General features: G+C 36.2%; 1 protein-coding gene across 2 annotated transcripts in view; it reads right to left on the bottom strand.

Moving 5' to 3' along the window:
- LOC145688066 (protein ECT2-like) overlaps positions 1 to 26,561 on the bottom strand; it is a gene marked incomplete in the record, with an annotated part of 89,449 nt that overhangs the window by 41,528 nt on the left and 21,360 nt on the right. For both annotated transcript variants that reach the window (XM_081761773.1, XM_081761774.1), the window contains 2 exon segments: positions 21,797 to 22,003; positions 25,260 to 25,392. In XM_081761773.1, the coding sequence (XP_081617899.1) occupies positions 21,797 to 22,003; positions 25,260 to 25,392 (340 nt within the window).

Raw genomic sequence — 26,561 nt, 5'->3', positions numbered from 1 at the left:
GGACAGGTTAACCTACTTGCATTTACTTGTGGATCTGGATGTTGCCTTCTTGATGATTCTTCCAGTGGGCTGACGTCCGTCCATCTCTCTATCTGGCTGGCAGGGTTAAGGGTTAGCGAAACCCGGACAGGAAAACCAACTTTACGAAGACCGCAAGTTTAATCAAAGTCGGAACTTCTTTTTAGAAAACATTCATCGTCGTTAACAGCTATGTAACGTTAGCTGAAACAAAAGTGCTCTTTAGGACAGAGCAAGGCTAAATTTGTCGTAAGCTTGAAATGAAGTTCGCGGCCTACATCTTAATTCGTCTCTGATTCCATATCGACTGCCCCTTCCAAAAGTCTCTCGATCGTTTTGTTTAGCGTCCCTTCCGGGTTCATATCCTCGGTCATTAACTGTGTTTTCCGTCTTGATGAAAAAGTGCGTGCTCGTAGATTAACCAAGGTAAGATGATGGTAGGAATGCGGATGGGAAGCAATCTGTTGTTTTTATTAACTGAGAAATTACAAGGTAAAAAAGAAATAACAGACAGCAGGAAGACTTCCTAGTATGAAAGGCAAATGAACTTAGAAAAAAAAAAAAATATGGAAAAGTGATTTAACATTAAATGAATGATTATGCTTTTCACTGTAACGATTTTTAAAATAAAATGTCCCATAGTTCAAAATAAAATATTTTGTTGTGTGTCTAAATACACATATCTTCACAATATGAATATTTGCATTTCTTCAAATATTATGTACTTTGGATGTCTCAATGGTAATAAACTTGAGAGATCACGAATTTTCCACATAACTAAATATTATATGTGCATTATTAGCTCGAATACTTTTTTTCTTCTTCACGAACAGATTCCTGTTTCTGTATAAAAAATTAGGTCTTTATACTTACAGTTCTAGGCTTTGGCCAGATTTGTAAAACCGACGTGTAAAGCAAAACCAATTGGTATTCTACTTAGTGGTGGTTCTTGGGGAAACTCGTATCAGTAAATAAAATTTTACCACTTCAAACTACGGGAAGAAAACTTACCTAATGTTCTGATCTATACTACTATATAAAAGAGTAGAAATGGGTGACTCATCAATAACATAATAGTATAGGTATTAACGTAAATTTGGAAAGAACACTCATTTCGTCATAAAAGTAAGAGATAAGGAAACATTTTTGTAAATACACATTCTAGGGGGGGGGGGGGGGTATTAAAAAATTCGCACGGTATTAGCATAACAAGAATACTAACATGAGTAACCTTCCACCAAAGAACAAAAGTATGCACAAATTAACTCCGTCATATCGGAACTCCCATCATTATTTGACGTATGATTGTTGTTTTCCAGAAAGCATTTTCCACCACCGCTTTACCTTGGGTAAGTCCGTTCCTTTTATCCCCCCCCCCCCCGATTTTTATCTTTCTTCTTCCTGTTGTTATCCTCAGTGACCAAGACTCCAGAACAGAGTCAAAAACTCGGAAGTGCAAGTAGTATTCACGAGTTTCATAAACCTGTAAAATAAAACGATAGAATTCCTGATGGTGACTTTAAATTGACTGACGGAAATTCCACTCCTGAGTGAAGAAAGTAGGCAATTTCTATAATGAAATTTCCCTTTATTTATTCATAAAATGCCGAAAGTTGGAGGCGTGAAAATCTGTATGTAAACTTAAATAAAAACAAACCGAGGTGAATCGAACTCAAAAAGCTACCAGCATCAAAAGCTGTGAAACACAGCCCCTGTTGTCGAGCCGAGTCCAGCTACCAAGTATACCAATCTTTATTCGTTAGACGATGGCCCACTTACCCACCACCAAATTTTGTTCAGATTCGGCCAGTAGTTACCGAGAAATGAAGTACCACATACAAAGCGAGTTGACTAGAGCGAAACCTAGCCTGATTCCGGCTAGGAAATACAGCAATTTTCATTTTCTTGCCAATAGGCTATTTGTCCACCAAATTTGGTTCAGATCCGGCCAGTAGTTACCAAGAAATAAACTACCACACACAGGGCGAACCGAGCCTGTTCCTGTCCGCCAAATATAGTGACCTCTTTTCCTTAGATGATGGGCTATTTGTCCACCGAATTTCATTCAGATCAAGGCAGTAGTTACCGAAAATAAAATGAAATCTTTAAGTTTTACGTCCCATGATTATGCCGGCTAGGCTAAAAGAAACGGTGGTGATGAGAAATGAATGAAATGGTGGAATGAAGGAAGTGGGAGGAAACGGAAGAACCCCGAGAAAACCCACGCACACGGTGTTTGTCCATCACAAAGCTAATTTGGCATGATCTGGATCGAACCAAGGACCCCATACACCAGAAGTGAACATCTACCACTGAGCCACTGCGGTCCCAGTAGTTACTGAGAAATAGAGTGCCACTTACAAGTCAAGCCAAGCCTGTGTGGCCAAGCTCAGTCACCAAACATAGCAAATTTTATTCCTTAGGCGATGGGATACTTGCACACCGAATTTCGTTCAGATCCGGCCAGTAGCTGCCGAAAAATAAAGGGATTTAGGATTTAGATTTCTGAGCTTTCGGCATCTATGGCCATGTTAAGTCCTTCACGTTTGAGGGATGACCTTTCGGCGAGCACACTATCCGGGGAAAGGGAAGGAAAGAAGCGTCCTGGGGACCCATATGTTAGGTACCATCCCGGCATTTGCCTGGTGTGAATGAGGAAAACCCAAGAAAAAGTCATTCAGGATGGCTGCCCTGAAAAAGCTTTTTACACTTTTTTGACCGCGTGTACCACCGCGAATCGAACCTGGGCCGCTCGCACCGAAGGCGAAAGCGTTAGCCGAAAAATAAAATACATACACACACACACACATACATACACACGGAGTGAAACGATAAACCCCGATATGCTTACGTCTGGAGTTAATAAAAGAACAAGTTTTTCAGCTTTTTCGAAATTTCCGCTGCTTATGAGGAAAACGAGAATCATTTCTATAACTCAAATTTCCCTTTCTTTATTGAGAAAATACAGAATTTGAGGATTCGTTCAATTAAAGTTGGTTTCACTTACATATTATTATTATTTTATGATATTTTATTGAGTGAGTGATTGATATTATATATGTTTTAGTTTATTTTATGTATATGCTATATTTGTGTTGTTTTATTTATTGTTGGGGTATGAGGGGGAAAAATAAACATAATACGACAAGATAAATAATGTGAAGAGGATAAGTTGGGTTAGGATTTAGATTTCTGGGCTTTCGGCATCTATGGCCATGTTAGCCCGTCATGTTTGAGAGATGACGTCCCCCGGCGAGTACACTATCCGGGGAAAGGGAAGGAAGAAAGGATTGGGGAAGGAAAGGAGCAGCCTGAGGCCTATATGTTAGGTACTATCCTGGTATTTGCCTGGTATGAATGAGGAAAACCTCATTCAGGATGGATGAGCAGAAAAAGCTTAAAAACTTTTTCGACCGAGTGCCCCACCGGGAATCGAATTCGCAACCGCTCGCTAAAGTGGATAAGTATATTGTAAAGTAATTAAGGAAAAAGGAAAAAATTGATTTACTTGCGAAAAATTAGGAAAATAAGACAAAAGGACAGAAAAAGGACGAGTTAAGGAAATGTGTATAAGTAATTCATACTCTGTATGTATAACATCATTGTTTTTAATAGTTTTTGTTATATTATTCTTTTAATATTTTGTATTTGTTAATTGTAAGGTTTGGAACTTCAAATAGGTGGTGTGCAGGAGTGGCTTCAGGCCAGTTAGACTGATAGAGAGTAGGGTTATATATTACTTGCCTGGTGTAGTACTTCTCAAGTAGGTAGAAGTGCGCTTCCTGCTTTATTTTTATGTAGATATGTTGTCGATTTAATATCGCTGGTAACAAAGATTGCAAATTATCTATAAGTAAATTTAAATTTAATTTAAAAATCTTTCGTAATAAAATTTGACGGATGGACGTCATGTTGATTGTTTACATTGTAGTAGGTGTGCGCGCGAATGTACCAGAAGTTGCATTTCTAGAGTGTAGCGGAACACTTAAACTGGTAAGTAATTCGTTGCTTCATGCAGAAAATTATAATTCATTGATTATTTTTCGTTGAATTTTTAAATATTAAATGGTACTGCGTGTTGTGAAGTATGAGATCCTTATTTCATTAAAATGATTTTTAAAGTGTAATTGCATTCTTGTGGCCTTGTATGTATATGTGGCCACCGATCGAGATTATCAGTGTATTAATCCGAAGTGTGTTAAGTAGGAAAGAACATTCCAGAACTATTTAGTGTGACAAGTAGGCGTGGTGAATTGAGATCGAAAATGGTAGGTCGGATTCTTATGTGTATTCCAGTTTGTGATGGGTGCGAAATCAGTGAGTATAGGCTTGTGGAAATAGCAGCTGACAGAGAAGGAACTGGAACTCTCACATTATTACAAGATCATGGAGTGCGTCCAGTAGGGAAATTGTGTAAATCTTATGGTAAAGAAGGTTTAGTATAAGTAGTAATAGGAACGGTTTAGAAGACCCGCAGGGTTGGTTGGGTTGTTCTCAGTAGTAGTAGTAGGAAAGGGTTAGAAGCCCCGCAGGAGTTGGTTGGGTTCTGTTCTCGAAATTATTATTATTATTATTATTATTATTATTATTAGTAGTAGTAGTAGTAGTAGTAGTAGTATTAGTATAGTAGATAGATAGGTAGTAGTAGTAGTAGTAGTAGTAGTAGTAGGAGGAGGAGGAGGAGGAGGATGTATATATGGAGATTCCATATCGTTGTGCTATTTGTATTCTTGGTTCCTTATTTTGTGGGAGGGATAACTTAGTACATTGTTGATTGCCAACATGTCATGTTACCACTTTTTCGTAATAAGGTACCCTTAATACATATACCACAACGATATGGGATCTCCACATAGCTACAATAGCCACACCGGCGTTGTAAAGTATTACCGAGAGTAGTTGTAGTTATTTCAATTTATGTTAATAAGAGTAGATATGTCTGAATGCAGTTTGTAAGTGAAGGTGAGAGGTCTGGAGCCACACTATGAACCTAAATGTTCTTCATTTTTCTTTCTTTTTTTTTTAAAAAATTGGAATTATGGAATATGTTTTTAGTGGGATTGGGTATTATTTTAATTACGAACAATAAATTTTTACCCGTTTCGGGGAACACTTGGTGCTGGTATGAAGATGTGAAATTCAGTGATTGAAACTCTAAACTCAAAATAAGATAATACATTTTCAGCGTTTTTGTAAGTTCCGCTTCTAAGAAAGGAAGAGGGAAAATTTGTACAATATTGAAATTTCCCTTCATTTTTTCACATAGTGTAGAATGTAGTGACGGAAATATGATAAATAAATAATATATTATGGGTATATAATGGACCAGCGGTCAAGATATACATATATAGAAAAGCGATACTGATTTAAAAGAAAACTAATAAAAATGTAGAGACAAAGGAAAAGAAAAAAATATAGTTTCCATACTCCACATATTTTTTTATAATTATTATGTTGTTTTATTATATTTGGAAGATTAGAAATATTTATATTATTGTTTTATTTAATAATATAGATTAATAATAAGTTTTGAATTAAATTAAATGAAATATTTCAATTTAGCATCTGACGATTATGCCTTATAGCAGTGTTTCCCAACCGGTGTGCCGTGAATGGGCCGCCGGTGTGCCGCGAGGAAATCGAAACAAATTATTAATTCTATAGCAATCAAATTGCAAGACAAGACAAATATAGAAAAATGTATATTTGTATTTCACATTTACTATGAACCTCTACTATGAATCTACAACTTAAAGTTTCATACCGTGTTACTTTTCTGTACATTTTTAATGTTGAAAAAAGTATTTGTTATCATTGTTATGACCACTATTGCTTCTTTATTGTTGCAGACTATTTTGCAACTTGAAATTTTAAAATATCATTCAATCCTTTCCACAAAGCAAACATGCATACAAATTACCTGCATTTGTGTTTTAAAACTAAAAGAGATTTGTTTGTTCCTTCGTTATTTAGTGATCTTTCTTCTTAGTGAAACGTTGGACACAGTTTTCGAAAAAGAAAGCATAGTTTTAAAATCATGAGTCCAATATTTCATTGTAATTGTTTTCTATTTTTAAATTAGAATATAAAATAAGCATAATGATTTATAACGGGGAGAAACCAATTATCGAGCTTTCTTCTCTGCGAGAAGGAGAACAATATCACAGAAAAAAACCACTGTGTTTTATATTTACAAATAATAATATCTGTGTGTGTGCCGCGTGAATCCAAGTAACACCCGTAGTGTGCCGCAAGTTGAAAAAGGTTGGGAAACGCTACCTTATAGGCTAAGGGAGACTAATAATTAAGGCAAATGAATGATGAAATAATCGGTGGAATAAGAATGTGGGAGGAAAGGGAATATCTCGCAAAAAACCTGCGGACACGATACTGTCCTGGACTTACTTAGCCAGGGATCTCAGCAGGGACCCTACGCACCAGAGGTAAGCATTCTACCACTGAGTTACCGTACAATAATAGGTTTTAATGGCTCCAGATTTACCCGAATTGAAGTACTAATCGGAGGAAAAGTAAGTGTCCAGTGAAGCTGGTTCTGAACTCAAAAGGTGGGAGAAACTGAAGATACATTAATAACCTGATTGTTTGATGATTGGTGTGAACTTTGAACAATGGAATTCTGTTTAGGTATGGTAATAATAGATCTCGAACCTTTAAAGGGAACGCCATTTGGCACGAAACCGGCGATGGGAATTAGGAATTATTCTTCTGGACTTTCGAAATTTATGACTATTTTAGCTCGTTATGTACAAGGGATGATGTCCCTCGGCGATCACACTACCTGCGATAGCGGGGAACGAAGAAAGGAAAGGGGAATATAAGAAGCGGCCTGGGACCTTTATGTTAAGTACCACCCAGCGTTTGCGTGGTGTGAATGAGGAAAATCCAGGGAAAAAAATCACTTAAGACGGCTAGCCTGAAAAGGCTTTTACACTTTTTCGACCGAGTGTCCTCACCGGGAATCGAACTCGGAAATTGGAGATGTAAATCCACTATATAAACTCTTCCATAAAAATAATAGAACCTTCTCGAAAATTCCTTTCTAAGGAGCAAATTATTCCTATAATATCGAAATCTCCTTTTGTTTATTGAGAAAGTGCCCAATGTAAGGATTTGCATATGTGAATAGCGATATATAAACTCGTAGATAAAAGTAAAGGAATACGTATTTAGAGTCTGAAAAAAATCCGTTTCTAAAGGGAGACCAATCACTCCAATAATATCTCCTACTATTTATTGAGAAAGTGCTTAATGTAAGGGTTCGCTTAATTTGGAGATGTAAAATTCGTTACACGAGTTCTTAATTAAAAAATAAAGGAACATGCAATTATTGAAAATTGCACTCCTAAAGAGGAGGCACTCTATTATTGGATGGAAGACAAAGGGACTCACTCATAGATGCCCAGGACATACTAATATGTCTAGAAACGTGTTATTTGGATGGAAAGCTCCTTTTGTTACGAAAACAATGAATAAATAAAGAAAAGGAATTTTTGAAATGTGTATGCTAAGGAAGGTAAAGAAGATCAAATGTTTTGCCCAGAATAGAGCACCACATGAACCTCTGAAGTTAGAGATATGAAACTGTACATAAAATCCTCACTAAAATAAACGGACACGTGTCCCAACGTTTTAAAAATTCCTCTTTTTAAGGGAAAGAAGACTATTTCTATTTCTTCGCATAAGAGCAACGTCATCTGCTGTTTGTGATCACATCAAGGGTAGACGGTTGAAAGCTTTGAAATGAAGTTCGGAACGTAATACCTACCTCAAAGGTGTTTGTAATGTCACATTGATTAGTATGCATATCCTAACAGGATAAGAGAGTTCAAAATTTGTCAAAACTAGAGTTATGGATTTTTATAATTATACTTAGAGGCAGGAGTTTTTCGCAAGTTGCGAAATCGTGAAAATTTTTCAACAAAGCCGAGAGTTGGTTTTTCAGCGAAATACGTCAGACTGAGTAAGCGAAAAATGCCGCAAATTGCGAATTTTTTAAAACGTCAATTTCAGTTGTTAAAATACAGAAATAAAAAGTACAATTTTCCAAGCAACATGCTCCTTTTGCAACTGGCAGCGTTGATTAGTACTAGCTTTCGTTTCAAGTTCATAGCTGGTAGTTGTGGAACGTGGAACATTCATCGTCGTGTTAAGACGACAGAAATCCTTACTCCGGTGTTTTGTGCAATACGTACGCTAATCGAGTTTATAATTTTAAAAATATTGAATAAAAAGGGAACAGTATACAATCGCGCAAGGGAATTTGTCAGTGAAGGCTTGTACGTAAGTGATATCCTAACGTTAATGTGTAAATTTTGTAATTCACGCATTGAATGAAAAAAGAAAGATACTGTACAAAAACATATAAAGTCGGCAGGACATAAACGTAATAGAGACATAGTTGAACGTGGACCAAGCAGTGCGAAGCGACAAATTACATTGGAAGGTTTTGTAAATGCGCAGATGGCGGCAAAAGAAGAAAAGATTGAGTTCATGAATGCCATTACCGAGATGTTGCTGAAGTGCAATATTCCCATAGAAAAAGTTTACCAACCTGCATAAGAAGAAAACAGTGATATTGTTTAAAAGATGCGGGGGAAAATCCCTCTTAAAGTTACATACCTTGAGAAAAGAAAAGCAGGAATTGAAAGAAATGTACGAAAGCCTTGGAAAATTATGTCATCCCTTATTTCTTGGATGCCTCTCAAATCTTGATATAGTCTTTATGCAAGTTTTTGTTCACATACCAGTATTTTCAAAGTAAACTGCAATGTATGAACCTTTGTATGCTGATTTCCACAAGAGTTTGACGGAAGTTGTGATGCAGAGTCACGATGTTAATATCAGTGTGATGGATATCTTACTTGCACAGAGAACCAAAGGGGAGGGAAATTTAAATTTCAGTAACTTGTGCCTGTCTGCAATATGGCACGAACACTGATTGTGAAAGTTTGTTTTTCTTTCTTCGAAATTCATTTTGGTAATAAATGATAGAAGGCTACAGATAAAAGGAGAAAATGCAGAAACTTGCAGCATGCTGCACTTTTCATCAGAATAATAATTTGCAGACGAGATATACAGGAAGATACTGCGATAATGTATTGTATATATGTCCCCCCCCTTTTTTTTTTTTTTTTTGCATGTGTATGTGTTTAGGTGTATAGCTAATACAATGTATGGTGTTTTGTGATGGCAATCGTGAAGATACTGTGCTAGTGTACTTTAAATGTTTGGACTTGTAAAAAAGTAATTTGTTGTTAGTAACTGCATAAAGAATAACTTAATTGTCCTAAGTAGTATTGTTGTTTATTACTTATATTAGGCCTATATTAGAGTTCGTATGATTTATATTAGAGTTTGTAAAATAATTTACTTAGCGACAAAATGAAAAATTTTGTATCTCAAAATGCGACAAAATACGAAATTTTTAATTTCAAATTGCGAAAAACTCCTGCCCCTAATTATACTTTCATTAAAATGCGTATCCTAGGGGAAAGAGATTAAAATATTTTCCATAAACTTATTCTCCCAATGCGAAGAACACCCATTTCAGATAATTCTTGTATAGTAGAATTGGATAATAATTTAATTTTTACCAATGTGACTTCCCTCAAGAGCGAACACTGACCATGACTCATTGAGTCTTATGAATAAAACGGAGTCTTGACTCTGCTCACTTTGCTCATAAGTGAGGTGAGCAAGTTCTGTTTCATAAGCAAACTCTCAAATTTCGTATGTATAAAAACTATCATAATTGTGAGAACTTACTCCTAAATAACCTGAGCATGTTCCTAGAGTTTGCTCCACTCCGCGCCGAGACAGCCAAGCAAGTAGTTTATGTAATTTAAACAAACGTGTTAAAAATAAGTGATACAGAAGATGATTTTGGAAAAAAGAAGGACTCTTTGCAAGCATTTGTGGATATGATAAGAGATTATTCGATCATGTTTAGTAAATCCATGTTGCCAGAAGTAAGATAAGAGAAAGCATCTGCATTTTCGACTAGACCTATTAGGAAAAAATATGAAGAATCTTTTGGTGTCCCTATCACAGACTCGCAATTGAATAAGAAATAGCTAACATGAAAATCGGGCTTAAGAAGAAAAAACAATGAAATGAAATCTTTGAGTTTTACGTCCCACGGTTATGCCGGTTAGGCTAAAGGAGACGGTGATGATGAGTAATGAATGAAATGGTGGAATGAAGAAAGTGGGAGGAAACGGGAGAACCCCGAGAAAACCCACGCACACGGTGTTTGTCCACCACAAAGTTCACTTGGCGGGGGTGGGGATCGAACCCGGGACCCCTAGCACAGCTTAAGAAGAAAAACCGAAGAGGCAGGAAACAAGCCAATAAAACTGAATGATTGGAAACAATTGCTGGAGATAATGGATGGTGATATCAATTCTGATATTAAAAGATTGAATGTAAGTCTACTTTAGTCTAAAGTCATGCCATTTCTGGTTAAAATATGACAATTTACAATAAAGCAAGAATTCTTAACCTAAGATCTACGAACCCCGGGGAGTCCATGGATGTGTTAAGCGTCTCCCTGTGGGATAAAAATTAAGATTTAGCCCATTGCCTACAGTTCGTACTGTTAATTTATTTCTCACGTTATGTCTTTCGCTGTTATTTTTCTCCAAAGTATTTTCTTACATAAGCTTCATGCGCTAATAATGCGAAATCGTCAATTTCGTGTGTGGGAACTCGAGCGAGATTTTCACTTTAACGTCCAATTAAGTGTACACATGTTCAATGAAACGATCAAATAAATATATAATTTTATTTATATTTATACAGGGTGGGACAAATAAAACTGGCCCGGACGAGTGGATATGTTTGGATGTGAATGTATGCATGGAACCACATCACGTGTCGCGCACACCACCTCGGTCACCTGATCTGTTTGTGTTCGATTCTTATGGGGAAACTTCAAGTCTAAGGTGTATCGCAACAACCCTCATAGTCTTCAAGAACTGCAACAGAACATTTCTGATGAGATTGCAGCAATTCCAGCACCCCAGCTTCGATCTGCCTTCTGCAACTTCCTGATCAGAACCCAAAAGTGCCAAGAGATGAATGCTGGTCATTTTCAACATCTGCTATAAGCAGGTTAGCGAACTAGCGAACTATTCATTTCCTTTGCTGTTTCTTTGTACCCTGGAACTCTGTTCTTCGGGCCACTTTTATTTGCCCCACCATGTATTTTATTATCTTATTTCACTATATTTCTGTCCTTCATATTAACAAAGGATACATGCCATCAAATATTAAACGTTCCGTGGGATAAGAAGGAAGGAGAAGTGGACAGAGCTTCTGATGAAAGCACTATCCTTAATTCATATGGTGGGACTAGGGAAAGCCATGAAAATTCAGACAGTATGTCCGACATTACCGGCATTCGAGCCCGCGCTGCTTCGCGTCCTCTTCTTCAAACTCTCTCAACAATGTCAAAATCCCCATCTTTAAGATATTTAGCCACATAATGCAGAACAAAACAGGCTAGAATCACCGAAGGTAGTTTGCTGGTTGACAATATTATTTTATTTTCCAGAATAGGGAATCGTTGCTTCACATAGTCGAAGTATCTTTCTGATAACGTGTTCCCTGGTGAAGTAGTTGTTGAATTTCCTTTCTGTTGTTGTACCTGGATTACGGAAAGGAGTATAAGCCAAGAAGCAACGGCGTTTCCACATGTGTGCAATCGATGACTCCTATAGCAATCGAAAAATTGTACTGTTGGCCATTTATTTATTGCTGTCTGCTGGGCAAGTTGATGGGAACTTTATCCACCAGGGGGCCTTATCTACTATTTTCCCTAGAACTTTTGAAAATGTAACAGACACAGTACTCTGGTCCATACCTACAGGGTGGCGCACGAAATGATCCACCATTTTCTTTTTAAATACAAACTTTACTCACAATCAGAACTAAAAGAAATGCACGTCACAAGAAAGAGTGTAATGTAGAGAAATGTTCTAATTGAAAACATGTTCAATGTGGCCGCCATTGTTGATCTGAACTGCATTTAATCGAACACTGAGGTTATTCACTACTCGACGACACATGTATTCATCAATTTCACTGCAAGCCTGAACAAGAAGTCGTCTGAGCTCCACCAAATTGTTGGGATGTTTCGGAAAAATCTTTTCCTTCAAATACCCCCACAGAAAGTAATTATATGGGTTAAGATTAGGACTATGAGCTGGCTAAGATTGTCCAGCATGAAACAAGTCTGGAAACCGATCAGAAATAAGGCGCATGTGAAAACTTTCGTGTAAGAAATCCAAGACAACATTCGCAGTGTGCGGTTTGGCTTCATCTTGCAAGAACCACTGGGTCATTCCATATGAATTCACCAGATTGAAGGAACATTTGTTGCTTCATAGTCACAGATTTGGCTGATTTTTTTTTTTTTTTTTTTTTTTTTGTACTGAAAGGTAGTGTGGTCTAGGTAATAGAAATGCAATATGAGAGTTTTTTAATAGATACTGCGGAAAATACAGGTGTTCAAAAAGTGACGAATTTCTCCAAATTGGCCGTTTCTGAAAAACACCCTACGACAGAAAAAGAGCCATATCTCAACAACTATTTGACCAATTGTAATGATTTTGGTCTTGTTTGAAAGTGGAAAATCTGTACAAACCGAAAATGTCATTTTTACATGCGTAACTCCAAAAATCTCAGAAAAATCTTGCGAAATATACAAAAAACACTATCCAAAATAACACCCGAAATGACAATTTTTTAAACGGTGAATCCCAGGAGATAAAACAAAATAATTTGGTACATCACCTTATCAACACATACACAATAACATAAATAAAAATTAAAAAGGTATTATTTCTGACAATGAAATTATTACAATTTTATTGTACCCTTACCTGGTTGCTGTCTGACGCTTTAGAAGAGTCTGTATTTTCGCAAAGACATGTACTCTTTCGTTTCCCTTTAATTAATTTTTGGAGCATATCCTTATAATCTTTATGTGAATTGTTTGCAGCATGAACGTGACATTGTGATTATATGTAGGGCCACACAATCTTTGAAACGTAACTGGCAAAAGTTAGAAAATCCAATAATGTTCTAGTGAATGTTTCTCCTTAAAATATATAAAGGATATATAAAATATATACATCATATAGTATCTTGGCGTACACTTGCTTCTTTTCTTTTCCCAGGTTTGGATGAATCAGAGCCATCTATTGAATATGTGAAGAATGTACATTGTTCAGTTCTGCCATCTGTGGGTAATTAACAAAACTACTTAGCTACATGAGAAACAACTCCAAACTTGTACAGTATAGTGAGTGTTGACATTGTCTGAGTGGGTAAAAATGGAGACTTGTTTCTTTTGTAGTGGTGAGCATATGGAGATACAGCCATTGTACTCTGTGTCTAGTTTAAGTGCAGAAAACCAAGAACTTCTTAAATTAAGAGCAAGACTTGTCCAGAATGAAACAGGTGACTTTGCTCACTACATATTTGTGAGCGTCACAAGATAGAATATCTCACAAGATATGAACATAACCAAAGAAGATGCTGTGACCCTCTGAATTTGCATTCTCATAAACCACGAAAGAAATCTCTTAAAACTATAACACTGAAAATGTTGTGTGAAGTCAATCTTACAAATCTGAACATTGCACCAGGACAGAAAGTGTGCATTACATGCTACCAAAATATTTTTACTGCAGGTAAAACGGAGCAACAAGATACATGTGTTTCACAGTCTGAAGATATAGAGTTTTCTGAACCAAGTACGTCTTTGGAGGGACTGAACACCTCCCTCACTGTTGTTGGGTGTTCACCTCTCAAAGTTAAGAAACTATCCAGAAAAAGGCGTACACCATACATGAAAAAGAAACTGTTAGATTTAAGTACAAAATGTGTTCAAACAGCAGCAGATCTATTACATGTTCCTCCTCATGAGTTACACAGTGTTCCAACGCCGTGCACTACCACATGTTCAGACTGTGACACATTGATGGAGGGGCTCAGGAGAAAATTTGCTGTATCTACCATCCCGGATAAGGTGCAAATACTGACTCTAGTTCCTAACTCATGGACTATACCACAGACTATGGAATATTTTGAAACAACTGAATACATGGTTAGACAAGCACGTAGATCAGAAACACAGAAGGTATTCTATCCAAACCTGGCAAAAGAAAAGGTGCAAGTGTAAGCAATGATACTATAAAATGTGTTCAAGAATTTTATCTACATGATGATATAAGTCGAGTTTGTGCTGGTAAAAAGGATTGTGTGTCTGTGCCGACTGAGAATGGGAGGGAATTGAAACAGAAGAGGCTGTTATTGTTCAACTTGAAGGAAATCTTTACATATTTTAAGGAAAAGCATCCAACAGAAAAAATTGGATTTTCTAAATTTTGCCAGTTACGTCCCAAGGAGTGTGTGACCACTGTAAGCCGTGGAATACATTCTGTTTGTGTATGTAAACATCATCAAAATGTCAAGCTGATGCTACAAGCCATACACATACAAGATTATAAGGGTATGCTCCAAAAATTGGTTTGTACATTAGTGAATGAAGAATGCATGATTCATCGCGGCAAAAAATGTCCATCAGAAGAGTTTGTCAAGTCGGAACTGCTGCAATCCGAAATGTTTAACCTTGTAGATACTATAAAGTACTACCAGTGGGAAAAAACGGACAGATCAACTATTGCATGCATAGAACAGCCATGGGATGACTTTATTGACAAACTGGTTACCAATCTTTCAAAACTTACAGCTCATCACTTCATTTCTAAATGTCAGAGCACTTTTTTGCAAATATCAAGGGAAAACATAACACAAGAAACAGTTATCATTATTGCTGATTTCTCTGAAAATTATTCCGTTGTAATTCAGGATTCCATTCAGAGTTTTCATTGGAGTACTTGTCAAGCTACGGATATTACAGAGATGCTTCTGGGTCTGTCTGTCACCTCTGTATGTGCGTAATAAGTGACTGCTTGCAGCATGATACAAATACATTTTGGTCATTTCAGAAACACATTGTTGCTCATATTAGAAAAGTTGTTCCGGAAGTGGCCCATATTTTGTATTTCAGTGACGGCTCAGCAGCACAGTATAAAAATTACAAAAACCTCACAAATTTGTGCTACCATCTGGAAGATCATGGCACAATGGCGGAGTGGCATTTCTTTGGCACAAGCCATGGAAAAACGGCATGTGATGGTATCGGTGCCACTGTGAAATGAATGGCTACTCACAACAGTCTTAAACACCCAAGAGATAATATGAAGGGTAAGGGGAAAAAACAAGGAATGTCCATGTGCGTGCTTTATCGGGTGCTTTGTCCTATCTGTTGGTGACTCTTGGTACTATTTGACTGTATATGCCATGCACGCGTAGATGTAGAAATGTCCATGTAAAAAGAGGCAAAAGATTTAATAACCCTATTCTTTGTACGCGGTTTTCAATACTGAAACGCCGTTTTCTCGAAAATGCAGTTTTGTGACATTCCTCCTTTTTTCCCCTTACCCTTCATACGATATTAACTCCTGAAGATCTCTTCAATTATGCAGACAAGAATATCACTGGCACCAAATTTTTGTATGTTTCATCATCAGAAATATCTGCTTCTTCCATTGCTCTGGAGAAAAGGTACACTAATACACAGCCAATTCGTGGTATCAGGCACTATCATAGTTTCATCCCCATACCGAATTCACTAACAATTCAAGTGCACAGAGTTTCTGGTTCTCTTCATTCACAAAATGTACACTTGGGTAAAAGGAAGCATGTACAGTCACAAGTTACTAAGTTACAAGTAGAGCAGTACGTAGCTTGTGTTTATTGTGGAAAATGGTGGTTGGGAAAGATCATTGATGTTTCACAAGAAAATGGTGATGTAAAAGTACAGTTCATGCATCCTAATGGTCCATCTATGTCTTACACCTGGCCCTCAACTCCTGACACATGCTGGATCCTCACAGGGCATGTCTTGAAGATCATCAATGTTCCCATCACATCAACAGGACGAACATATTACATCAGTGCAGAAGATACTGCCAATATCGTTTCCCTCTTCCAGAAGCAGTATTTGTAAGTATTTCTCGGTGGGAGCTTCTACATGCTGTATCTTCATACCATTGTCTTTTTTGGACATACTGTGATTATTATGTTATATCCTTGTTCATAACTATGTATAATTGGAGCATTTTGCCTTCTATTATGTGAGTGTTAATTCTTACACAGTAGTGACGTACTTCCACATATCTTCTGGTGTGCTAGAACTGTTCAATTTGTGACATATGTGTTGTGTTTGCAGAAATATGGACTCTTCTAAAGCGTCAGACAGCAACCAGGTAAGGGTACAATAAAATTGTGATAATTTCATTGTCAGAAATAATACCTTTTTAATTTTTATTTATGTTATTGTGTATGTATTGGTAAGGTGATGTACCAAATTATTTTGTTTTATCACCTGGGATTCCCCATTTAAAAAATTGTCATTTCGGGTGTTATTTTGGTTAGTATTTTTTGTCTAGTTCACAAGATTTTTCTGAGATTTTTGGAGTTACGCATGCAAAAATGACATCTTCGGTTTGTACAGACCTTCCATTTTCCAACAAGACCAAAATCATTACAATTGGTCAAATAGTTGTTGAGATATGGCTCTTTTTCTGTCGTAGGGTGTTTTTCAGAAACGGCCAATTTGGAGAAATTCGTCACTTTTTGAACACCCTGTATTTTCCGCAGTATCTATTAAAAAGTTCTCATATTGCATTTCTGTTACTTAGACCACACTACCTTTCAGTCAGAGTGGAAAAAAATCATGATTTTTTAAAAAAAATCATCTTCGTTGATTTTTTTGATTTAAATCGATTTTTTTGATTTAAATCAAATCTTTCTTCTCGTATAATACAAGTCGCGAACTGAAGAAAAAGCATTAGGAGTTAGTATTAAATGCTAAGTATGCCATTTAAGTGAAAGTATTGGGGTTGAATTTTGAATTATCCCCAATCGTTAACCTATATCGATCCCAAAGAATGTTTCTTAACAATTTTAAATTATAGCTCTTTTCAAAGGTAAATTATAGACTTTCAGTCAAGCAGCTACAGCATCATCCCTATTCATCCTAGGATCATGGTGCTTACATTACTCTCCTTAGAATAGAACAGCTTTTGAAACGGTAACATTCACATTTCCCTATCATGTTCCTGCAGCGGAAAATTTTGAGAGTAATCGGCATTTTTTTAAACTTTTTAAAAATTTTTGATTCCCTCTGGATTCCCCTGTGTTAACGCACAGATCTCAAAATCAACTGGGAAATACTAAGAGTAGTATCGGTACTAAATGTATGTACAAAATTTCAAGCTTCTATCTTGAGTAGTAAGGGCAAGGAAACTATTTAACAATGAGCTAAGAACATCCCCACAATGCCCCAGATGACCCGGATGTAATATAAAAATTTCCTTAGACATCCCTATTTATCCTAGGATCATGATTTGTACATTATTCTCTTCAGAATAAAACAAATTTTCAAACGGTACCCTTCAAATGTCTCCATTGTGTATCTGGGGCGGGTAAATCACGAAAAAAGGAATTTTCTGTTAAAAATATATTTTTTTTTAAATTCTTACCTCTGTGGACCCCTCCCTCTGTTTTAAGGCAGCGATCTGAAACAAATCTGAAAAACACTGAGGAGTGCACTGAGTAAGTGTGCAAAATTTCAATCTTGCAGGTGCAAAAGTAAGCCCGCGAAAAATAGTATTCCCCAAATACCCCAGATTCCCGTATAAAACAGGATCTCAGGTAACAGTTTCCTGAGACATCCCTATTTATCCTAGGAGCATAGTACGTACATCATTTTCTTCAGAATAGAACAGCCTTTCAAACGGTACCATTCATATGTCTCCATCCGAGACGGAAAAATCACGAAAAAGGTTATTTTTTGTTAAAAATATCCTATTTTAATAAATATTTTTGCCCCTCTGAAACCCGCAGTTTCCACACAGAGATGTGAAAACATCTGAAAATTAAGGGGTGCGCTGAACGCGTGTGCAAAATTTCAGTCTTCTGAATGCAAAATGTAAGCCGCCAAAAAACAATAATACGCATAACAAAAAATATCTTTTTAAATTTATGACGTCATCACATACTATGCGTCAACGAAGAAAGGCGTGAAAACATATGTAACGTGTTCTAAAATGCCTCCAGTCTTGAAGAAAACGAAGCAAAAAGCCTTATTGGTACTTTTTTAATTGAATAATGAAGATTCTACCCTATCACCTAAAAATAGGTGATATAATTTAAAAGGTTAAGCATTAAGGAAAAAGTACAACAACGTTTATCAAAATGACACCTTTTATCACAAAAGTTACTGATATTTGGCAAGGGAATATTTTTTAAAACTCAGAACTAGCTTGCCGCATGAAATACACAAATTTCGCCTAAAGCTAAAAAAAAAAAAAAAAAAAAAATGGAGGGCATAGGACCCCTCTAAATACGCCCTATTATCTGGGAACAGACACGCACAAAAAGGAATTTTCATCTTAAATGTCGATGGTGATTTCCCCGTTGGAATAGCTAACGATTTTAAAACCTAAACCCTATGTTACGAAAAGAAGAAAGTAGGATTGCTCCGATACCTGTTCAAAACGGGATTTTCCTTAATCATCCCCTGCATGATACTTGTTTTCATACTGTACTGTACATTTGAGTCTCATTGTATTATGATTATTAATCTCCATAATCGAAATAACAGAACATAAACGGGATTTTACTTATTTTCACTTTAAATTAATTTATTTCGGAATTCGATTTAAATCAACGATTTTTATTTAAAAAATCAATTGATTTAAATCTTGATTTATATCGTGATTTAAATCAGACTGATTTAAATCAATCCACCCTGCTTTCAGTACAAAAAACAGCCAAATCTGTGACTATGAAGCAACATGCATCTGGTGAATTCGTATGGTATGACCCCACTGCGTGTTGATGAGCAAAGCAGTAGCAAGCAACTGCGGGACAAAGTTATTCCGGAGCATAGTCAAGTACCGCTCATTGTTTACTATTTCTTCGAAGAATGGCCCAATCAGTCCATGGCTGAAAATTGCAACCCACACTGTAATCCTGGGAGCGTGGTGTTGTTTTTCATGAATCAACCGTGGATTTTCATTGGCCCAAAAACACACATTTTGTTTGTTAACCACTCTGCCCAAATGGAAATGCGCCTTGTCAGAAAACCAAACCTTGTGAAGGATTCGTTGCTTACCCTCTGCCCATTGCGCGAACACTAATCTCTGCTGCTTGTGATCATTTGTGAGTCGTTGCACAACGGTCATCTTGTATGGATAAAAATGGAGGTCACTCTTCAGAATTCGTTCAACCGAACGTCTTGATATGCCAAGTTGCATTGCTGCCTTTCTTGTCTATTTCCCGGGGATCCTCTGCATTGCAACTCTAACAGCTTCAATATTCTGAGGCGAACACACAGGCTTGTGTCGAGGACGCTTCGGTTCTAATATTGTTCCTTCCTTCTGAAAGTTTTCATACAGTCTGTGGATGGTTTTGTTGGAGGGAGCCCATCGGGTATTAAACCTCTCTCGAAACTGTCTTTGAGCAACAATAACACTTTTTGATTAATGGAACAAAAGCACGATTGTTGAGCGCTGCTCTGTGGTCAGTCTGCTCTTGTCATCCATCTTGAAAACTAGCCCTCTAGCGGCGGCAGGGTGAGTTAGGTGTCAATTTCTTCTTCAACTCTTTCTCCAAGCTGTACTGCTACTGCTGTAAAAGTGTACATTGCGATTTCTTGTTCCCCTGAAACGATTTTTTTTTAAAAAAAAGATAGATCATTTCGTGCGCCACCCTATATATCTTCCCCTACTGCGCTTTGAAAACCAGGATAACTTAAATATCTAAAAAAAAAAAATCGCCTTCTCTGTTTGTCAGTAAGTACGAGCCACCTGTAGTTTCGTTTGATTCACGTAGGAAATAATTATTTAACCACTCCACGATTTCTTTATCAAAGCGATAGACGGTTTTATAGTGCACTTCGAAAGTGTTTCTGCGCTCCTTGTATATTTTCTGTCACTGTTGCATACAACCATTTCTACGAAACGTCTTCACTTCACGGCTTGAGTCAGTAAGTAAGGCAACTCAAAAATTTTGGAGAGAGTACTCCGAAATGTGAGAGAGATCTCAGTTTTATTCATACGAAATTAGAGCTATCTCAATAGTGGTAACTCCCTGCTCAGACGCTGAGTGAACTCTCCAAGAACTTACTCATCTTTCTCATCTTTATTCATACCGAAAGGAATAAACTCTCCAAAATTGGAGTAAACTCACCTTGTTCAACTTTATTCATATCCCATTATCAGTGTAAAGTTAATCAAATCTTTAAGATTGATACGTATATTTTAAATCTGAAAATTTGTTTAAAATGAAGAGTTCCAATTTAGGCTATACCCTCAACGTAAATTACGGTTCCACATTTACAGGACTTGTCTTCTACAAAGCTTTTGGGTGCATAGTACCATTTACCTTTCTTTAAACATTGTTACGATCTATAAAATCTGTTATATCATTATTAATCCTAAAAAAACAAGATAGAATAAAGTGTTTGAATGTAATGTTCACGCTTGTTAGTTTTATATTACAATATCTTCTACTTTAGTTATATATAATTCATTTAGTGCGGGCTGATTTCACTCCCACTTGGTACTATAGTCCATAACCTACATTTGTTTGTGTTGCTTCTTTCCCTTATATATAAATACCGAAGCTTACAAGAGAATTTTCTAGTCAGTGATATTACTAGTTCCGTTTTTTCGTGAATGATGTTTTCATATATGTAATACACGAATTATGTCTTAAATAATGTTACATATGTTACGATAAATATAAAGCAGAAGTACTACAAAGGTTTCTGTTATTAGGTTCGTTTTAAAATATATATAACAAACTCAACAGATGTAATGTAACACTCACTACAAAGCAGAGGAGGCTAAATTTGAACCTCCCCTCCCCCCGGTAATACACGTACCAGATACGAGCTTGATACTTGGTACACAAGGTTAAGAGAAGGTATAAATAAGGAACTGTAAAAACAAAACATTAACAATTTATGAAATATGTTCTTTCTAAAACTGTGTTTATATACGGATTCCAATCACGGATAGAAGTGCAGATCTGTCTGTAAGCTACTCTTATGAAAATCCAAGAATGTCTATCATCTTCTTCAGCAGCTAGGCTGTTTATATATACGTGTAAGTTTATCCCCCCACCGAGAATCTAATCTAGGAGAATGGTTAACTGAAAACATGCTTCTTCCTCCTCCTCCTCGAACATACTCAACTTTTCACACCCACACAATTTCAACGAACTTACACAGTTGAACATTTTAAATGCTTTCAAGTTTTATATATATATATATATATATATATATATATATATATATATATATATATATATATATATATATATATATATATATATATATATATATATATATAAATTTTTATAAGTAGCTGATGACTAGTTCCAAAATTCATTCAGAAAATTAACATATACTGCTTGCTGTATGGTTAAGTGAAATCTTGAATTTCCTGTTGTGTTGGAACATCTACATTAAAAACTGATCATGTGACTTACATAATTTTAATGAAAATCTAAATCAAATAAAGCTCCTACCAATCCAAGTTCCATAAGAATAAATACAGAATAGAAATTCCGCGAATAAAATAGTGAAATAAGCACAATACACGAAACTCACCACAATTTCTTCAGCGCTAAAACCAGGTTCTAATCTTCTTTCCCAACATTGGTGCACCCAACCTTCAGATATCACTGGTATTCCAAATGTAACAGCATACAGATATTTCTCTCCCCGAGGACAAGCTGCTATTAAGTGACTCACTTTGTGATCGATCTCTCTGCGAATACTGCCTCCCATGTGATGAATTCGCCGTACAAGTATGTCCTGTTAACAAATAATACAGTAAGAATTTATATTTAGTAAAATGGGTTACACCAAAATTTGTAGATATTCTATACTATTCCCACGATATATTTACTCGACATTATCGTAACTAAACATAAAGCCTAGAAAAAGGTATGCTAAAACTATCTGCTTTACACCTAGGGAAATTATCAAATGGATTAAAAATAAACGTGAATGGACAGAACGGTTAAAACAGTTTACTGATTACTTAAGTTTAACAGAAATGGAATGGTAACAAAATAATATTGCGTACCCGCCATACTACTGATTAGTATGTTGATGGTGATCACGGACGATTACGGCGCACTATCTTACTTCAACAAGAGCTCTGGAGAAGCAATTTTAAATATTATGAAATTTGATTCGAATTCTCAACGTTCCTTTCTTAATCCTATTTTATCAGTTCAAAAATTTGCATCTTCCTATTAATGAATGAAAATAAGAATGCATTATTCTTATAATCGCTATAAAGTTTTCACTTTGACTTACAGACAAATACAGACAAGGATGTGTTTGATGTTATGGAAATTCACAGACGTAAGTCAAACTAAATTTAAAAAAGAAAAAAATGAAATCTTTAAGTTTTACGTCCCATGGTTATGCCGGCTAGGCTAAAAGAAACGGTGATGATGAGAAATGAATGAAATGGTGGAATGTGGGAGGAAACGGGAGAACCCTGAGGAAACCCACGCACACCGTGTTTGTCCACCACAAAGTCCACTTGGCGCGAGCTGGGATCGAATCAAGGACCTCACGCACCAAAGGTGAACGTTCTACCATTGAGCCACCGCGGCCCTTTCAAACTAAATTTAGCTAAATGGGTTTACCCCTAGCCCCTTTTAAGTTTCTTTCTCTGTCGGTATTTGCCTTAAATTTACTCGCGCATATTTGATAAATGTGAAAAAATAAACAAAAAACAAATCGAGTATTAAGACAGCTTATATGAGTAAGATGGAAAATGGATATATTCTACATACAGTTCAGCAAAAATACAGATCAGTATAATAATTTCAGAAATAGCCATGGTTTCAAATGAACTAAAATACGGAATTCAAAATAACAGAGTAATTCATGTAGAAACAATAAAACGATTTTTTTAAAAAATAAAACCTCTTCTGTTTTGCAATTTGAGATTGGGAACTTTCTGGTTTAAAAAAAAATCAATTTTTGAAGACGACTGATTTGAAATTTCTCAACGACAGCTTTTAACATATTGATCTATGTTTAACCGATAGCTTTCTCTCTAACATATTACACACTAGCAGCGTTCACCCCGCTTCGCTGCGGTCACCCCGGAACGCAATAAACTTTGTTACTTAGATAATTTTTACTTTTTTGCTTTCAAGTGATATGATAAAAACCATAGAAGATTGCACTAATGTTAACATTATATCGCCTGTCATTTATGTTAACCCGCCCCGCTTCGCTGCGGTCACCCCAACCCGCCCCGCTTCGCTGCGGTCATCCCGGAACTCAATAAACTTTGTTACTTAGATAATTTTTACTTTTTCGCTTTCAAGTGATTTATAGCGCCTGTCATTTATGTTAACCCGCCGAGTCACAGGGTCATGCGGGTTGCATATAAGTACGTTTATTTTTATATGATGAACTAATAACAAAGGATTTGTACGTATGGACACCTGAATGGTCAATTATCTCAAGACACTGGTAATTGAAAATTAAAGTGATATGATAAAAACCATCTAGGGTCCAAATCCTAACAACCCCCCAAAAATGAAAGAAATCGGTTCAGCCGTATTAGCGTGATGAGCGGACAAAGGATTTTGTGCGTTCTCTTTTATATATATAGATGGAACTAGAGCTTTGTGAGATGCAAATTTATCGCAATGAGAAGATCAGGGAAAATACGAGTCTCAATGAAGTTATAGAAACTACCGAGTCCTTTATTGGAAGTATCGATCAATGCCTTAAATTGCAGCTATTGCAAGTATATAAACTGAAAAAACACGTAGTTATTTAATATATTGAAAATAAATATTCTTAGTTCTTCAGATTTTAGAAAAAAGAAGCAAGTGAAATATTATGGGAAACAAAGTGACAGAACGAAAAAAGTAAAAACAAATAGAACCTGAGGAAACCCACAGACAATGTTATACAGCATAAGCACTCATGGTCTGGGATCGAACCAAGAACCTCTAGCAACAAAGATGAGAATATTACCACTTACAGTAGTGAATCAGGGAAAAAATAGGAGGTGCGAATTAATAATTACTTCTACTACATAAACATCAGAATATATAGTCTATTTACAGGGTTGCAAACATTTTTTTTTATGTAAAAGTAAGGGAGGCTTACGGCCACTATTAATAGATAAAAAGTGCTTATATTTATAAAACTTTTTATTGACACAAAGCAGCTATAAAATTATTGCAGAGTACAAAGGTTTTTATTTAAAACTATATTTATTTATGTATTATTCGGATTAATGTAGAAAAATTGTATAACCACGTAACACGTTTTTACTCTGCAAAATCAGAGAAAAGAAAGATCAAGAAATGTGCAGGCCAAAACTAAAAGCGGAAGTTGTAATTATATCGATTCGTTTTAATGTGCTGTCATCTCTTTTAATACGGAAGATACGAGTTCCCGGAGTAAATCCAATCAGGAGACGGGAGAAAGTTTAAAAATTGTACCCAATGCGGAAGCTCCCGCATAATACAGGGAAGTTGGAAACCCTATCTATTTACGGAAAAGTGCACAAAGAAACTATAAATATTAAACTCCAATTAAAGTTGGACTGAAGTTATCAAGTACAGCAAACTCCCAATTATTCATGAGCGGATTATCTAGTCTGCGGGTTGTCCGTTCAGATTATTTTATTATTATACTAGCTGAATATACCCATTCTTCGCATCGGTCAGATAAATTATCTATATAAACAAACTGAACAACGAAAAAAAAAATATATATATATATCGGCCATTTTCTACTACTTATACATATCTCAGTAAACGCCCCTTGGTTCGGATTTAAAAGAAACGCTTCTGGCCCCAGCCGATGGGGGCTGTATTTGGAAGTCAACGCCTATGGGAGTATCACCATACAAAGATTTTTGTTATTTTCCCAATTTTTTCAAAATTTTCGGAAAGAAACCGAAAAAAAAACTGTTTTTTACCAACGGTTTCAAATTTTCCGGAAATTTTACAACACTAAGCACAAGTAATTGGGAATTTGCTGTGTTTTTCTCACTGTTCTGAAATCGACATGAACTTACCATTTTTTCTTTACTTCTGAAACCTGTAAATGTAGTTACAACTTCCTTCATTGAAAAGGAAAATACTGGACGTGCTCTCTCTGGAAGAAATTGAAACTCAGCCATCTCAAGAAGAGCGGTAGGCCCAAATATTCTATTAGAAAGAGAGAGAAAAAAGGCTTGATATAGAATGCACATCAGCTTGGAAAGTTCTCTAGTATGCAACTTGCTTATGTATACAATTAATTGTATTGTAACTGTATGGTTCCCGCTTACTTGGGGAGCGCAAATTCCCTGAATTTTCAAGGTTTTCCAGTTCACGATATACAACTTTCCACGTCTATATATAGTTTTAAAAAATACTCATCTAGTATGAATGTATTTCGTCGTTTCACAATCAACTTACATGCTCATGTTGCAGGTTTTTTTGCTGCGGACTGTACATGTATAGTGTGTGTAGCTATAAAAAAAAAAAAAAAAGTTTTTATAAAATAACCGCCATCAAAAAGCCAGATAAGGCAGAATGGGAAATAGATTCTGAGAAGTAAAATTCTGTACTTATAATTCCCTGACTTCCAGGTCGATGGGAATCATGAATAAAATTCATAAAATACAGTACTTCGAAAAATAAAATAAAAAGTTTTTTTTTATGTTCAATAATATTAATCACAAAATGTGGGAGCTCAGAAAGAACTAACGCATTCAAATTAGAAAAATGTGAATAAGTGGCAGTGGCGGAGCCAAGGGAGGGCCTGGAGGGCAGGCCCGCTTGCTCAAAATCTTGGCCCCCCACACAGAATGATACTGCTATAGGTCGACAAACGGTGAGTTGATAGTGGCCACAAGTGGAACTACTACCGAAACATCTCTCGACAACAGAGTTACCAATTGCACAATACCGTATGTCGCAATAGTCTGCGCTCCGAGCAAAAATCTCCAGGCTCGTTTTTGTTTGTAGTACAGCAATATTTAATTCATCGAAATCTGTAAGGTGCATGCACTGACCTCGCCATCTGAACGTTTCTTTTAACCTCTGTCCCTTATGTGGTTATCTTCTTTGTTTTCGACAAAGAAAAAAAAAGTCGGCATTCTCATTCGCTTCGATGTTGAAATTTATATTAAAATAAGAGATGCTTACTTACAAATAGCATGCACTGCAGTAAATCATTACATTCGTGTTGGACGAAAGAAGTCTTCGTACACTAATTAATTTCTATCGATTATGGCGACATAGAACAAATGCATAGCATCCATTACATAATTTGGTATTATTTTTATCAAATAATATCGAGCCGTCTTGTTTAATATACAGTAAAAGAAGAG

Source organism: Thermobia domestica, chromosome 6 (genome assembly GCF_964235325.1).
Source record: "Thermobia domestica chromosome 6, izTheDome1.hap1.1, whole genome shotgun sequence".
Lineage (NCBI taxonomy): Eukaryota > Metazoa > Arthropoda > Insecta > Zygentoma > Lepismatidae > Thermobia > Thermobia domestica.
Note: the sequence above shows the minus strand (reverse complement) of the source record. Positions and strands in the feature narration are given on the sequence as shown.